Below are 17,627 nucleotides of genomic sequence, written 5' to 3'. Positions count from 1 at the left end.
ATGTAACCGTGTTAATCACCTTTGGAGGCGAACTCCACTCAAACAGGATTGAGCAATTTATAGCTTATCTGTAAGCCCTTTTGAACTGTTATGGCTTTTCAAAGGAAGGCCAGTACATACAAATACACAAAAGCCGCCAGACCACATCACAAACAGAACTGAACAATCCCCAGGTGTTGCTCACATAGAGAGACACACACACACACACACACACACACACACACACAAACACAGAGAAGCCGTATCTATAGAGAGATAGATGACAGTGTATTTTTCGCGTGGCTATAAATTGATTCGACCTTTGCACTTTTACAGTGAGGATAATTTACGGGTCCAATTTACGTTCTGGACACTGCGGTGACCTTCTAAAAATAGTAACAGAACGCCGGGAATATCCGAAGACGCCCCACTCATACTATAGTGCACCATACGAAGGAAGGGAGGTAAACGCTGAAAACCTGGAGAAGATGAGAAGATAAGGAAGAGTTACTTATAATGGTGAAATGAACACAAAAACCAAAATCGGTTCAGCGCTGCGCGCTGAGAGCACGTGTTGAAATATCTCATCGATGATATTGTGTCCGGGGTGTAGCTGAATACGGTGTCCAAATTTGAAAAAGATCCACCAAGAACTTTGGCTTTGGTGTGTCGGTATGGGGGCCCGGGTAGCTGAGGTGGAACCAAAATAGCTGAGGTGGAACCAAAATCGGTTCAGCGCTGCGCGCTGAGAGCACGTGTTGAAATATCGACCAGGTTGTGTCCTGTCCCGGGTCTACCTGAATATGCCCACCAAATTTGAAGCAGATCCATCGAGAACTTTGGCCGTGCATCGCGAACTCACACACAGACACACACACACACAGACACAAGTCGTGTATATATATATCCAACATGTGGATCAAGAGTAAGTCAAAGTTATGCAGAACCAATCTCCCGACACCTGAGAGAATAACAAGCATTGAAATAAACAAGGGACTTTCATCCTCTGATAGATAAAATAAAGGTTGAGAGAGTTTGCAGAACAAAATTGATTCTTATCTACAGTACGTATTGTTCAACATGACATACAACAATCCAGCTATCATGCTGGAGTCTGATTTACTTTCATGCATTGAATGATGCAGACAAGAACGACAGTCAAGCACTAGGCATAGTCTATTTTGAAGTAATGAACATCAGGAGGTCTAAGACTATGAGTGACCCAACCGTCAAACGCTGAACAAGTAATGAACGTCAACTGACTCAGTCATTATTTTTCAAGATAATGCTCAGACAGACACTATTGATGAGATATAGTTTGCGAGTTTTGCGAGGTGGAAACAAACAAACAAACATGCTTCCACTTACACAGATGAGTCGATCGCGTCAATTGAGTCAGTCATTCTTTTTCAAAATAATGCGATGAACCGTCAGTTAAATTTTACAATGTTCACCAATATCATTGATATATATATATATATATATACAGCTGACCACAAAAAGAGCTTACTTGTACGCATGAGTCGATCGCGTCGATTCTTCAGCTTGTCTGCGGCAAAGTCACCCCCAAGACGACTGCGAGTGGTTCGAGGTTGGGCGGGAGGATGGGGTTCAAACTGAAAACCCATCATGGACTTGAAAGGCTCTTTGCCCGCAGCCACCAAAACCTCCGGTCCATTGAATAGCTGGGTCAGCGAAAGCACCTGTCACATCACAACACCACAAGGTGAACGTTAGGCACACAAAAAGTGGTGGTTAAGGAAACATGAGGAAAAAAATGGGGAGGTAGGTAACTTTTAATTTAGACACATTCAGACATGCTTCAATGTGTGTATTGTTTGTGTGCATGTGTGTGTGTGTGTGTTTACTTTTGTTTCTTTGTGTTGGTATTGTTTTCACAGAAAAAAAAAGTTTAGGGTCGGCAGGATAAATTAAATATAGGGTAGATCAGGTAACCCTACCCACAAAAATTTGTTGGGAGGAGGCCCTGGCAGTGTTCTCCAAACCACTGTACAATTTATCATGCTGAGAATATGAAACTACTGCCAGCCTACAAAACAAATGGCAACTTTATTTGGTTCACTCTTGACTTCTATTACAGCAGTACCTGCGATGTGTGGACCCTCCCATGAGAGGACACCTCCCTTAAAAGGACACCTTCTCTTGTCCCTTTTTATATTATCTCTACCAAAGTATACCTGTCATGAAAGGCCACCTGCAATGTAGGGACACTTTTGGCTGGTCCCAAGGGTGTCCTTTCATCGCAGGTACCACTGTACCAAGAACACTGGGTTAACGCTTTCTGTCACCTGTGTCAAACTCAAAGGGTTTTGTCCGCCCAGGAATGATTAGTCTTGGTGAAATTTGATCCAGCGTACTCAGTCTCAACCGTTTGGTTGGACAAATTTACTGAATGTTTTAATTTTGTTTCAGGTGACTTGTTTCTGATTACATTAACTTCTGATTTCTCAAACAGAACAGAGACTTTGAAATCTGACCCACTTTTTACTCAACATCAACTGCTCACAGATTTGTTGTTCATAAATTCATAACATGGAGGCTCCTCCTTATCTACAGCACCTGTAATCTTATTTCCATGTCTGTTTTCCCCTAATCATTTTTTTTTATATTAGAGCCATAACTTTTATAATAAAGCATAACAGAACCAAATCAACATGCAAAGAACTCTTACCTTCCGCCCCTCCATGGTGAACAGCTTGCGAACAGCACACTGAAACATCTCACTCACGTCCGACAAGATCTGGTCAAATGTCTGTGCTGTCCGTCGGTTGATCAGCAAAATGTGTCGCTGAGTTGGATCTCCGTTGCGTAGCACAGTAATTTTCTTGGGATGCGAGCGGTTGTAAGCGTTGGCCATCCTCTGTTCGCGTATGTATCTGGCTCGTTTCACTCTGGGCATATCGTCCAGGTCAGGGTCTTGCAGCATAGAATTCAAATTCCTTTGACCGCTGGGCGGTTTCTTGTAGTTCCACATCGGTGGCGGTAAGACGTGATTGAGGTTCATTCCCCCAGCTTTGTGTTTGAAGGTGGAGCAGATGTAGTGGCCATCGTCTTGAAGGCCTTCAACCGAGCTGATCACGTCCCGACCTCGAGGCGTAAAGATGCTGCGTACGCCGTACGGAAGTCCTCTGACCTTGTTGGATAACTCTGCATACAGTGCCTCTAGACGTCGGTACCGCTTTGGGTGAACTGCGACCTTTATCCCTGAGAATTTATAGTCTCCATCTTTGTAGAAGTAACATGTTTTGGCGTGAAGTGGGTCATGCAGAGTTTTGCGGAAAGAGGAATAGGCACTGCCCGTTTGGCGTCCTTCCCCTTTGGCAGCCATGGCTGGAAGCAGGAATCTTCTTATCTCTGTGCAAGAAGTTTTTTGGCGGTTTGCTATCCTATTGCTGTCTCACACATCCTGACTAGAACAATCTCACCTGGAAAACAGGAACAATCATACAGTGACAGTGTTTCATTCGGAAATTGATCATGGTTAAAAAGTTATGGAAGGTGTAAACAGCCAGCTGACCAAAAGGCACCCTACCCCTTCCTCAATCACTTTGCACTTTGAAGTATATTTCACAAAAACTGAAATTTGATAAAAATTGAGCATACTTTACATAGCATTCTGCATCATTCAATTTAAGAACACAAAATTACAAAAGGCATTGATTTTTCAAACTAATTCAAAGTAACTTAGTCTTATCTTATCATTTCTTACGATTTACCAGTGATTTCACTTTGCGTGCAATGAAACTTTGACAGTTTAAAAACTAGTGTCAAAATACAGGATTGGCATGACTGGAGATGCTCTTGTGCATAAAACTAGTCAAGGACTTTTTGATTAGGTGTTATTTTTCTTTTCCCATCATAATGATCATGTGCAAATAAAAAAAATAATAGCACAAAACACGGTAAAAGCATATACATGTATATATATATAAAATTATATGTATATATGGGTTCTCAGGTTTGCAACGTCTGGAAAACTAGACAAGTGTGTGTGTGCACATGCATGTGGCGTAGCTGCCTAACTGGTATTCTTTGTAGGCCTTTGAGATGCAACAGCAACACATCACATACTATCATTCCACAACAACAACAAGAAAGGATGCATATCGTGTTGTTTCTACATATAATCTTCTGTCATATGCCTATGTCTTTCAACTTCAAGCCAGAGTTGATACAAGCAGATCAATGTGCTTTGTCAGTTTGTGTACAAGATACTTTTCTCACACAAACGTTTACACGGGTATTAAATCGAGCACTGCATTTAAAGACCGGTGGATCTATAAAAACACAACTATTAATTAAACAGAAGAAAACATTTTGGCAGTAGCATGTATGTGACTGTGAGTGTTGGTACGCGTACAGTTTACACTTTTATCCGGCTCAAAGAAACAAATCTTACACAACAAGCTAATAGCTGAAACTGTGCCAACACCTTTCGCCGTTACTGTCAGGCAATCAAGTTAAGACTGGACAAACATGAAACATTGAAAACTCGGCGTTCCCCACTAACACTGAAAACGTATCACAACGAAAAGCAAATCCCAAAAAAATAACCCGACTCTGGCACTGATGAAAAGATAAGCTTCCGTGGGATTACCTGTCAACACATCGCAGGCCTTGTGCTGGACGAGGTTTTGCCGGATTGACTCTAAAATCCCACAAACTATGCCGCCACCAACAGCGCACTTGCATTGATCGAGGTCGTTTCTAACCACGTGATGTAAACTTCCGGTAACCTCTCATGAGACGCTTTTAAAACTGACTGTCTTTTAACTGCTTTTCTATGTGTATTCGTGTGCTTTGTGTCTTTGCTACATCGTAGCTGCGTAAAATGTCAAGTATCCATTCGCGTAAATACGAATGTTACCCCAAAGTTCACAAATTCAACGTAGAACACAACACTAGTTGCACAGAACCTAGATTTCCAACGCCGCAGGAGAGCTGACTCAGTTGAAAAAGGATTGAAAAACATCACGTCTTCACTGGCAGGGAGAACATTTGTATTCCATATTACTGCGTAATGTTTAATTTCATGCAAAAAACTTTCTTTCATTTTTGTTCACTTACACAGTGTTGTAGTATTTTCCCATCCTTAACTCTCGCATTTCTTGCGTGGGTTTGCCTTAATAAGTGTTGGAAAATCAGGCAGCGGTTGTCGTGCCTGGCGCCATTTTCAGCAGTGTTGGTGTATAAGATGCGATTTCATCACGAGGCTTGTCTCCGGTTGGTCAGTCACGCGGAAAGAGGAGGACGGGAGGGGGGAGGTTAGGTCGGAGATGGTGACGTAAAGGATTCCTCAGTGGAATCACGGACTTACATTACCTGTCTCATGTACGTCCGTGGTGGAATTGAGCCGTATCTGCGGTTAGATGGCCTGGCTGTTGGGAAGGGAGGCAGAGAAGGAAATCTCATCTTTCGGAAGGCGAAAGAGAAGTCCATTCTGCATGAGATTGGAACACTACTATTGAAACCTCCCGTTCCCCGATTTAAAGACACCCCCTCCCGCATTTTTTAAATATTTTTTTAAAACAATTTTTTAAGGATCTTGCTTTGTCAGATTTTGTGTTTATCGGTAACCTGTAAATCTACCTGAAATTAAAAAAATCCCTCCCGACTGTTCTGAACCACTAGATTTTCTCCGATTTCCGACTTCGCATGAACATTTAATATTCTGCAATCTTTGGAAACATAAATATTGCAATTGATAACCACACACAATGCACCATCACATTTTCGTTTGGCCTCAAGTTTTCGATTTGGCTCAGCCTTGATGTGCTCCGCGAAATATATATATATATCACCGGGCCACTCAGTGGCACTGCAGCAGAAAGCGAAAGTAGGCAGTGTAGCCTACCTCAGATGAGAGACTGTAGTCACGGTGTGTGTGTGTGTGTGTGTGTGTGTGTGTGTCCGTTTTCAGGGGTGGGACTTTTCCGCGAATCTGCGGATTTCCGCGGACACAACTTACGAATTCCGCTGGAGTAATCTGTTTTTCCGCGTCCCATTTCACTCATCACAGTATCTATAACTTGTTGACTGAATGATATGGAGAGAAGTGATGATGGAACAGAACACTGGAGGCTTGAGAGTTAAATTGTGCTGACTGAAAACTCCTGATAAATAATAGTAATTTTGAGCTTCAATGCATTTGGGCGTCACTTGGATCATACTATTGCCAGTATTGGGTTATGGATACATGGTTCATTGCGTAAGTATGCACCATTACAATGTTACCATGGTTGTATGAAAGTGTGTTTTTTGTTTGGTTGGGTGGTGGGGTTTTTTTGTGGGGGGGGGGGGGGGGGAGTGGGGAGAATGTCTTTTTTACCCGATCCAAACGAGTTGAACTTTAGTCTCAGAATGCAACAGATTGTACAGATTTTAATGTACCGTTTAAAAAAATTCGGGGAAGCATACCCCCGAACCCCCCTTAAAAAAAGGGATTTCCTCTTTTTTTCATCACAAGAGAGTCCCACCTCTGGTTTTATATCGGCTGTCAGTTAGTCTGTCTGTTTGCGTGCGTGTGTGTGTGAATTGGAAACAATAGTGTGTTCTTCTTTTTTGTGTATGCAAATCAGTGCAATAGAACAAGAATACCAATAACCCAGATACAAAACACACAAGTAAAACAAATCAAACAATCAAAGAAGCGTTTTGTTTATTGGGTCCCAAATGCATGGCACAGCTTCGCCAATGACGGCACATTGAAACTGAAACTATAATTCAGTACAGACGGACACGGCCACGGCCATATGCTTAAAACAATTCAGTTTCCTTTTTTTCTGCACAGTTAAAGGCACAGTAAGCCTCCCGTAAACCATCACATATACGGTCAGGCTTTTACACACAGTACAAACACCCTTTCATTTAAACACTCACCGATTGAGAACATCCTAGGTGCCCTCCGTAAAGAGCGAACAATTTTCAAAGAATTTATTTTTGCGTGGTTTATCTTACCCCTGAGCCATCGTGAACCCGTGTGATCCAGTTTCCCTTTTTCACAATGTAGTCGTCAGTTAGTCATTTGAATGCGACTCGATGTGAGCTTATCTACAATAGCACGTTTTTATGCACGAAACAAACGGCTGTGGTTCACAAGAACTCTAGCGATGGCTTTTGACTGTTGAGAGGAACGGCAATATGCATTAAGGCCCGTCCATACACTCCCGTCCGACCCTGTCCACATTTGAGTTATGCTCAAAACGGCCCACGCGGGAGCGCCGTAGCGTGCCATGATCGCGAAGCGTTATTTGCAGAAGAATAGCGCGTGTTCTAATTTCTATGACACAGGCATAGAACGACGGAAATTTGACCAATCAGAGCAAACCAGAGCGATGACGTCAGCTGCTCGCGGCGCAGCAGTCGAATGCATCTCTCTGACTGAACCTTCTTGTCAGCTCACTGATACCGCGTTGTGAAAAAAATCGTCGATGTGTGGCCACTCGGCAAATTCCGCGCGACGCACAAAACGGCATGCGGTGCATAGAGCGTAAAACGGCGTCCAAATGTGGTCCCCGCTTAAACCGTCGTCTGCTACGACCCTTGCGCGACCCTGCTTCCGGGCTTTTCTTTTTTCAAACTTTCACAACTTCGAATAGTACTGATCTTGTCTTGATGAAAAAATAATTCTTTTGTAAGAATGTTTGTGTAACAAGCTGTCAATTTATTATTTAGATTTTAAAAGTTAGGTCTAGCGCAAAAACACACCACGGTCCAAAAACATTCTGATAATCATCGATCCACGGCTATTGCCAGTTTACATCGATAGAATGAGATCCGAAGGGAAGTAACTCATTTTTGACCTGAGTTCAGGATGGGTCCAAAAAGTGTTCGAGACAATCTGCAAAATTAATTCTTTACAAATTGCTCGCTCTTTACGTAGGGCACCTAGGATGTTCCCGTTTGGTGAGCGTTCAAATGGAAGGGTGTTTGTACTGTGTGTAAAAGCCTGACAGTATCTGTGATGGTTTACGGGAGGCTTACTGTCCGGGCGTGATTTCCGGTATTGAATATTCATAACAGCCGTCCAGCACCAAAACGAGGCGCCATTGTTGTAGAGGAACAAGTCCACGAAAATAAATTCTTTGAAAATTTCTCACGCTCGACAGAAAGCAGCCAGGATGTTCCCGTTCGGTGAGCGTTCAAATGGAAGTATGCTTGTACTGTATGTAGACGCTCGGGGAGCTCTGTGATGGTTTACGGGAGGCTTACTGTGCCTTTAACTTAAACAGATAAGCTGACGTTCTTATTTTATTAGTAGGAAAACATTAATTACGATTAAGTTCTCACAGAGCAAATGATTAGTGCAGGACGGACGTCCACCGCCACAGTGACTGTTTTGGGAGACTAGCAAAAGGGATGTACGTGTAGTTTGAGGTCGACTGACAGGGGAACGCACTGTGTTCTGTCGAGTAGACGCCGTGTGTGTGTGTGTGTGTGTGTGGCGGGGGAGTGGGGGATAAACCGACAGAGGCCCGTCAACAAAAATATGAACCAGTAAATCTGATCGGCTGCCAACGTTTAATTAGCAATACTGGTCAGTTTGAATGTCCAGGCCCACTGACAGGGCATGGAGTCGAAGCCAATGGTGGGAACCTTGATGGTCATTCCCCGGGCTCCAGTGGCACTGTAGTCAAAGGAACCCGTGTAGCCAAGTAAGGTGACGACGGTGGTGGAGCCCGGGGTGGGAGCCCCCAGGGTTAGGGTTCCGTCTGTTGGCCACTTGAGCACAAAGGCGTACACGTCCTTGCTGGCACCGCTGTCCTTCATGGTGTACCTGGTGATGACACAGGACAGTGAGATGTAATATGGAGGCACGTGACACTCGTTTGGATACTGGAGAATGAGGACAGGGGACATTAATTTTAGCTGTGAGGGCAATGGTCGATGATAGTGCCATGTGTGTACGTGTGTGTGTGTGTGTTTGTGTGTGCCGGTGTGTGTGTGTGGAGGATGTGTGTGTGTGTGTGCGTGTGTGTGCGTGTGTGTGTGTGTGTGTGTGTGTGTGACAGTGTGTGTGTGTATGCATATGTGTGAAGGTTTTACGTCAGGATGTAAGGAAGGGAATACACAGGCAGAGTCTGAAAACCTGCAAGAAAGGCTAATAACTCACATCTACCTCAGTGATTTGAGTGATTTTGTGTGATGTGATGAATTTATTTGGGAGTTTGACACAGGTATCTCCATCTAAATAAATTCATCATACAATAAATTCGGCATCAGTGTGTCACTGACCACACATCGGAGTTGAGCGTGTCGTTCTGGTAGCTCCATGGTTGACTGGCGTAGATTCCCTCCCCGTTGACCTGTAGCCACTGACCCATGTCCCTCAGGCGTTCCTCGAAGATGGGCACGATGGTCCCGTACTTTGTGGGCCCCACGTTCACCAACAGATTACCGCCACAGCTGATGAAAAAATAAATAAGATGGTAGAGATTTATGCAGTGTAGCTAGCACATCTACAAGATTGTTAAGGCCAAAATAAAAATAGGTCTGTTTACGGTAACATAGGCCAAAAAAATAGGGTCGGTAGGTCGGGATTTTTTTTTTCTCCAAAAAACCATATTTTTACGTTATTTTGCTTTTTTTCCCAAATGCCCAAAAAAAGTCTAGGGTCGCGCGAAAAAAAATAGGGTCGGTCGGGTTACCGTAAACAGACTATTTTTTGTTGTTGGCCTAATGCAATCTCGGGCCCTCCAGGGGCATGGAGAAAAAGTTACACATTATAACTAACGACATATTTTTCAAAACAATCAAACGAACTGCTCTCGAAACACTTACAATGGTTGGTTAAACACGTTCTTCTGACCGTTTATATGTTTTCTATTAAGCATCGAGCTGGAGGGAGATAATTAGTTGGAGTACAGAGATCGTGGAAAATTGAGTTTTGACTTTGGGTTTCTGAACAACTAAACCGCCGTACCAACGTCAATGTATTTGGGGGGTCCTTTGACACCCTCAGTAGAACTTTAGAGGGTCCGAAGACAAGGAGGTTCATATTCTTGCTCTCGTAAGGCACATTCCTTGCCGACGTACCTGACACATAATTCCTAGGGCGCTCATGTCAAAGTAATGCCTACTTTTTGAAACTCTCTGAGCCCTTCACAAAAACAATACGGTCATATCTTAAAGATTAACTCCGTGAATATGCGTCGGTATAGAATCTGGCAGAACTTTGTCTGCAAACAGCACCGACGTTACGAATGATAACGGATGTGTAGTGCGTCCCCACACCCGCTCTTTTATGTTTTTGTTTAGTGCGTCACGGGAGTCCCTCCGTGAATTTCTAATACGTTTTTTTTCTCGGCATCTAGTGTGTACAGGGCGCAGGGACGCGGAGTTAAAACGTGTGAAATATATACAGTTACACGCTTGGGTGAGCAAAACACAAATATTAGTTATTACCTGACAGTTACGATGAGAGTCTGCACGAACTCGTCCATGGTCAGGTAATCACCCAGTGCAGCCTCGCGACGGAATCCCCAAGACCTCTTGTCCAGTGTCATGGCGTTCTCAAACTTGTGGTTTTGCTTTGTGCCTGTCGATATAGCAGTGCACGAAATAGGTAGGCTTACTTATTAATACATATATCATATAGACTAGCGGAGTGGTGTGTAAAATATAGCACACAGCTAACATACTTCATATCGGCTGAATAACATAAATTGAATATGTGTCACGACTTCAGACCTGTAGAATTTACAGCCATAATGAGATTTAGATATACACATGTTTTTGTGTCTTTAACACGTTGAATATAACCCTCCAAAGTATAATGATGAAAACATCATCATCATCATCATCATCATCATCATCATCATCATCATCATCATCATCATCATCATCACCATTATCATGATTATGATCATCACCACCACCACCACCATCGAACCCACCAATGATCTCAGTAGTGAACTTACTTCCTGTAACTGAAAAAAAGGCGTTTCGATCATTTAAGATTTGTTGATGAATTTTTACAATAACTGTGCAGGGGGGTGTGTACGTGGGAGCAAACAAATGCTTTGAGCACACGCATCATAGAATTACCGGGGTTATAGCGATCCCGGCATGTGAAGAATCCACCATGATGGCACGAGATCCCGTTTCCCCAGCGATCATTGGTCACCACTGTGTCGCGTACTGGACTGTTGGCGCAAAGACAACACTCTGAGTAAAACTACACATTCGTATGTGTTTTGCAACTATGTTCCCGTGACAGGCAACTCGTGTGCATGGGCAGGAAGACAGGCAGGCAAGCTCTCTCAAACACACACACACGCACGCATACACGCACGCACACACGCGCGGCTCTCTCAAACACACACACTCACACGCACGCACGCACACACATACACGCATGAACGCACGCACGTACGCACACACACACACACACACACACACACACACACTAGCTATCTCTCTTTATTTCTCTCTTTCTCTCCCTCCCTCTCGTTTACCCAACTTGATAACACACACACACTGACACAATCATACACATACTGGCGGCACTCGCGCGCGTGCGCACACACACACACACACACACACACACACACACACACGGCACACATACGGCACACATACATACACACACACACACACACACACACACACACACACACACACACACACACACACACAGAGAGGCAAGACAACATAGAAAAACCATATCACTATATACCTGTCATTATACAACCAGGCCAGGAAGTGTGTCGCGTTCCAGTACGTATCAGGTGCATGCCCATCTCCATCGGACCAGATGACTTCTGGCTTGTACTTGTTCACTATCTCGTACAGCTCCGCCATCGTCTTTCGCTTTTGGAGAAAAGGGAGAAAAAAACAATTGACAGATGTGCAGTGGTGTACATCTAAAATAATGGAACGCCATAGTGGGACATGGTTATCATTTATAACTAAAGCTACTTGTTAAAACTTCAGTTTTGCAATGATATAAAAAAACACCCACTGATATCAATTTAATAAACATATTAACTCAGTAAAAAAATATATCGCGACATTTTTCGTATCCCTTATGATTAAAACATTCATTCCCGTGCAATTTCATTTAAACTTTCTATGCCGTTAAAAGATACTTAACTTGGCTACCCGGTTACATTTCGTTTGGATCAAAGATTTCTTTTACATGAGCCACGTGACCGCCGCTCAAATAAGGGTACCCCTAAAATCGACCAGACAAAAACGTAAGGTACCAAATACAAAATGGACGAAAATTCATAATAGGCACAATACGGCAAATTTTAGATACTGGAAGAAAGTCCAACTTATTGTCTATCCAGAACAGGTTCTTTTGTATGGTTATCTTTCGTTCTTCTTGTGATACGCCATTCGTACTGATGCATGTAGGTCAGTGTCGATCGCATGAGCGGTCGAAAACGGGAGGTTTGTTGCGTCACTTTTGAAGACGTACTACAGCAAAAACCGCTGCATTTCAGCAATGACCCGGTGGATTGCTTTGACACTTTCAGGATCTTATGCCTACATACGATAAGTAATTCACATTACATATCTGATCATTACAGAGATTTGTTCAGATCTTCTTCCGAATATAGTTTTAAACCCTGTAACAGGTTATCGACTTACATTTAAAAAAAAAATCATGACTTCGCATTCGTACAGATAAATGATTGTTACAAATACAACCAAAGTTTCACTTGAACATGATCACTAGTGTAAATGTGCTAGATAACCTTGTGCCTCTTTTGGAAGAGCCTGAGAATACGGCTCAAGCTGTGAAGCATTTAAACTGTTCATTCTTTCTACCAGAGATCTTGCTACACTATCTCTGTTTCTACTGACACACATTTTTCAACAGACCTTCACAAACTGCTGTCAAGACGCTCCAGGCTTGAAAGTGGCGAGTATTTTACTCGCCATGGCGAGTAGAAACATGTAACTGGCGAGCTGAAATGTTCATCTACTCGCCAAATGCGAGTCAAGTTGCTGAAGCAAATTGTTGGTTCGGCTAGTAAAGTTTGCTCTCTGGCTACTAAATGGTTAGAATCACTAGCCAAAGCTAGGCTATTACACTTTTTTTTTTTACTTTCAGGGCTGCGTCTATTGGATTTCTTCCTAGCTGGATCGATAATGCGTGACATGATCCCATGTTGTCCAATGAGGGATAAGGCCCACAACAGGCCAACATAAGAAGTTTATTTGACCGATTCACCACTAAATCGATGGCGGGTCACTTCGAGGATCAGCCGTTCATTGTATTTCACTCCTGGCCGGTACGTCAGAAACAATACGTCACTTGACCGACATCCAGCCAAACACGGTCGGCCATTACAACAGTTTTTAATAGCAGATGACCGACGCAGCAAAACAATCGGTCATTACAAAGTTTAAAGCGTCAATGGCAGATGGCTGACAAATGAATCATTAAACCGACCACCACAAAAATAACACACTATATTTGCGTGGACCCATCAACTTACAACTACGTAGTCCTGAGTGGTGAAGTTGTTAGCGTGGTCTTGCAGGTAGAGAGGGTTGAACCATTCAAACAGCGAGTGGTACAGTCCGAACCTCAACTTGTTGTTCTTTCTCACTGCGTCTGCCAGCTCGCCTATAACAAGTAAGTAAATACAGGATTTGGAGGATGCGCGCGCGCGCGCGCGCGTGTGTGTGTGTGTGTGTGTGTGTGTGTGTGTGTGTGTGTGTGCGTGTGTGCGTGCGTGCGTGTGTGCGTGCGTGCGTGCGTTTGCGTACGTGAGTGCACGCGTGTGTCTGTCTGTCTGTCAGACCGCCAACCAGTTTGTGTTTTTGTTAACATCTGTACTGCAGTATTTGATTTGAAAGACAGACTGACCCACAATGTCTCTGTGAGGACCAACGTCCATGGAGTTCCAGTTGAAGGAGTATTTGGACGGCCAGTTGGTGAAGCCCTCATGATGCTTGCTCACAAACACCACGTACCTGTACATTAAAAAAACAGGCAAAGTATGATACAGGAACGTTTAATTGTGACAAAACAAAACGTTACTGTTACTGATCTTCGACCGAGCGGTCACGTACCTTTAAAAAGAAAACTGAATTGTAGATTTCTACAAAAAGTTTGGGAAGAAAACGTCTTGCCGTCTGTAACTGAGTGCATAAAGCACAACAATCACCTACATTTCGATGACTTCGAATTGGGTTGCTTAACCCTGGAAGTTAGTTGAATATGGATTGGAGCATGTATAGGCTCTTTATTGGTCCAGCTGCCTTCGAAATGTAAGCGAAGACTGAAAAACGCTGATGTAACAACACATTATGATTGAAAGGAGACGAAATGTCTCTCCCATGTACTTGATTAGTACACACTGCTCTTGATTAAGATACTATATCTGAAATAAATATCAAAACCTCTAATGATGAACTTGCCACACCGTTTAAACTGCCAAATCATTTGTGTGGGTTTGTGGATGTGTGTGGGTGGGGGGGAGTTGGTGGGAGTGTGTGTGTGGGAGAGAGAGATAAAGACGGAGATAAAGTTAGAGACGGAGAGAGTTAAAAATACAGCTGTCTTGCAGTTCACAGAGAAAAAAAAGCGGAGACAGAAAAATGAGACTTCTTTCATATCTATACTATACATACTTACGAACAGACAGTACTCACCGCCCTATTATCACGACCGTGCTCATTACGGAGAGTTAATCAGCACAAAACGCTTTTTGGACTTGCTTCTTAATACAGATAAAACGTCTGTATTAGTTCTTTTGTCTATGTTAGATAATTATAATCGTGCTTTGTGTGCACTGAGCAAGGTCACATACTTATGGAATTATCTTGGAAGGACACTTATTAACTGATTATTAGTTGCATTATGCCCTGCTGCTGTCTGCTGATAATTATGCCCCTCTAGCGAACCTTTGAGTTCACATGGCAGATTTTCAGAATTAGGGTTGTTTATTTTGGCCAAAACTACTGTTTGACTGACTTTGCTGCCTAAAAGGTAATTCGAGTGTTTTGCGCACTTGTTTACTCTTATCGGCAGAATTCAAGTCGTTCTGGTTAGTTCACGGCACTGCGATGTCTGTTGTCACGGGGTTGACTCTAGTTCAGGTCAGGGGGGGGGGGGGGGTGAGGATGGGGTGTTGGTACGTTGGTTTAGGGGCACGCACAATAACAAGAAGAACATTTGAGTGCTACTCACTTCGCCCCAGAAGCCTCAAAGATCTCGGCCCATTCGTCAGGGTCGTAGAACTCTGCAGTGAAGTCCGCAGCGAAGTCAGCATAGGTGAAGTCAGGCGGATAGTTCTTTTTCATGAACTCCACCACCTTCGCGTTGGGTGGTACACCCTTCCACCGATACCAGAACCATTCAGAGGTGAAACTGGGAACGGAGAATACGCCCCAGTGAATGAAGATTCCCAATTTGCCTTCGTCGTACCAAGACGGCAGAGGTCTGGAGTCGATGGATTCCCAGGTGGGTTTATAGGTGACGCCATGACAGAGAGCCGACAGCGTCAGGAAGCATAGAACGAAGCTATGGGCTGCAGCCATTTTGGAGTCCTTCTGTGTGTGCCTTGTTAGTTTAAGCTGGCAGACCGAAAAGTTTGGCAGGCTGAAAAGTTTGAGAGTAAAAGTATACCAATGCTAAAGACTTTAAAAGTTGGACTGAAATAGTAACATAGACAAGTAACAGTGAGAGTGGAATTAAGTTAAATTATTCGCGGGAGAACAGGAGAGGCCGCTCCGTTTTGTCTTAACATTCTTTGGTGTCGCCCTGAAAATGAGCAACACTTTGGTAAATGAACACACGAATGTATTTTTAAAACGCTAGTTCTCATTTTTGCAAAAGAATGAGGTTGCGCGCGAGGAGGACGAGAGGTAATGAACACAAACACTCTTAGACGTTTCAACATCAACACACAAATTGTAAACGGTAAATCGCTACTTGCTTAAGACGGTTCTGGTTCTGTCTCGTCTGTATTGCCAAAGCAAACAAATTCACAAATTGACAATATACCGTAGCTACTGATCTTTTTTACTGGCCATTTTTCCCCAGTGGAGAGAGTCGCCACAACACTTGGAGACTCTCGCTTGAGAAGCCGCTGTTGGCCTTGTTGAAAGCCAAATCAGGCGAAACTATTCATTCTTCTTTTGCACAAAACTTTAAAACTACTGCCTGTAGTTTTCTTTTTTTAACTCGTACCTTTAATATATTTTTCTTACCAGGTGTCTCAATCCACCTGTTATACTTTTCTTTTCACCTATACTTATTGAGGCTGATGTAGGATGAACAGCTATCTTACCTCTGCGCTGGTTATCATCTGTCGTATACAATATAGTGAAGCGTTTGCTTTTATATCGTTTAACAGTCGAGAATGCCTTTTCTGTGTTGGTGTCAAGGATATTCGATCATCACTGGCATTTTGCCAAACAAATGCAATCGCATTCATCTGTATCAGCAAGGTTATCTACATTTTGAGAGCCGTACCGTGTTATCATCTAGTGGAAAAGCATAACAAGCAACCACAAGGAGAGACTAGGACGAAAGCGCGTGGGAAGAGAACATCAAGTCTGAAACATACAACATGTACGTTCAAGTAAATGTACATTTTTTTTATGGAAGGCAGTAATTCGTTAAGATATAAAATACAAGACAAACGATAATAATCATTACTTATACGCTGCTTATGTAATCAAATACGATAACACAGGGAGAGGCAGTGTAGAGGTACACATACGCCTACACACACACATACACACTACCAATGCGTGATCACATCCATCAAATCAGTCGGCCGGACTTGACAATTAACGATTGGACCGACTCACATATCAATAATTATATTATTACGAAATGAATATTGCTCGCCGCCTTTTAATAATATTTCCACGCGTCTGAAATGAACAGGCAACGAATTGATTGTTGTCATACGAGCAAAGTTAATTAATAATGTTCAGCTGTTTCATTTGGATCACCGCTAACACACTGCGTTATCTTTTAAATGGCGTTTACATAAATCTGAATTAAGGTTACTAATGTTCAAACGCATTCTGCAGTCTTGAATTTCTGCCTGTTGTTTTCCCAAAATAATAATAAACTGGTACACTATGATCAGGACTTTGTAAATAATGCTTAAACTCGCTTATTTAATTTGTTGTTTTAATTACATCAGGCAAATTATTCCATAACATTGTGGACGATGGAATGAAGGATGTTCGGAATATGTCTGTCCTATGTGCTGACACGAATCTTTCTAATGCTCGTCTTCTGTGGTAGGGATTTAGGGAAGAGGTGGCAAGAGGTTGATTAAATATTGTGGACATTTACCATGAACCATTTTCTGAAATAAAATTAATTGATGTCGTTTTCGGCGTTCCTTTAAACTACAGAAACCACTTTCTTTATAAATCTTATCATGGCTAGTTCTCTGCACACCGCCAATTATAACACGTAAAGCTTCAAGGTGTAATTTTTCCAGTGTTTTCCACAAGGCTTCGGTACAATTATCCCATAACACATCAACATAATCAAAATGTGGCAACATAAAGGATTAATACATTATTTCCAAACTTTTTCTGCATAACTTATACTTATAATATCTTAAACAATTAATCAACAAAGTGGTCTTTTTCACAATATTTCTGATTTGAGCGTCCCATTTACAATCATTTTGCAA

The 17,627-nt window shown here is 42.7% G+C and overlaps 2 protein-coding genes across 4 annotated transcripts in view; both read right to left on the bottom strand.

Moving 5' to 3' along the window:
• Window positions 1–4,707, bottom strand: part of LOC138966606 (lipoxygenase homology domain-containing protein 1-like) — a 99,416-nt gene extending 94,709 nt beyond the window's left edge. For both annotated transcript variants that reach the window (XM_070338888.1, XM_070338889.1), the window contains exons 1-3: window positions 4,598–4,707; window positions 2,672–3,425; window positions 1,490–1,682 (exon numbers count right to left, since the gene is read on the bottom strand). In XM_070338888.1, coding sequence (XP_070194989.1) covers window positions 1,490–1,682; window positions 2,672–3,328 — 850 coding nt within the window. In that variant the 5' untranslated portion in view covers window positions 3,329–3,425; window positions 4,598–4,707. The remainder of the gene's footprint in view (window positions 1–1,489; window positions 1,683–2,671; window positions 3,426–4,597) is intronic.
• Window positions 4,708–7,834: 3,127 nt separating this feature from the next.
• LOC138966604 (alpha-L-fucosidase-like) lies at window positions 7,835–16,553 on the bottom strand. Of its 2 annotated transcripts, none has more exons than XM_070338885.1 (9): window positions 16,439–16,553; window positions 15,152–15,562; window positions 13,826–13,932; window positions 13,452–13,582; window positions 11,678–11,811; window positions 11,047–11,144; window positions 10,405–10,537; window positions 9,235–9,405; window positions 7,835–8,776 (listed from the first exon to the last, which is right to left on the bottom strand). In XM_070338885.1, the coding sequence occupies exons 1-9, from the start codon at window positions 16,447–16,449 to the stop codon at window positions 8,521–8,523; spliced, it is 1,452 nt and encodes a 483-aa protein (XP_070194986.1). In that variant the 5' UTR covers window positions 16,450–16,553; the 3' UTR covers window positions 7,835–8,520. The 2 variants fall into 2 exon arrangements, with proteins under 2 accessions (XP_070194986.1, XP_070194987.1); XM_070338886.1 differs by lacking the exon at window positions 16,439–16,553 and adding an exon at window positions 16,254–16,381.
• Window positions 16,554–17,627: the final 1,074 nt, after the last annotated feature.

This window comes from Littorina saxatilis, linkage group LG5, assembly GCF_037325665.1.
Source record: "Littorina saxatilis isolate snail1 linkage group LG5, US_GU_Lsax_2.0, whole genome shotgun sequence".
Classification (NCBI taxonomy): domain Eukaryota; kingdom Metazoa; phylum Mollusca; class Gastropoda; order Littorinimorpha; family Littorinidae; genus Littorina; species Littorina saxatilis.
Note: the sequence above shows the minus strand (reverse complement) of the source record. Positions and strands in the feature narration are given on the sequence as shown.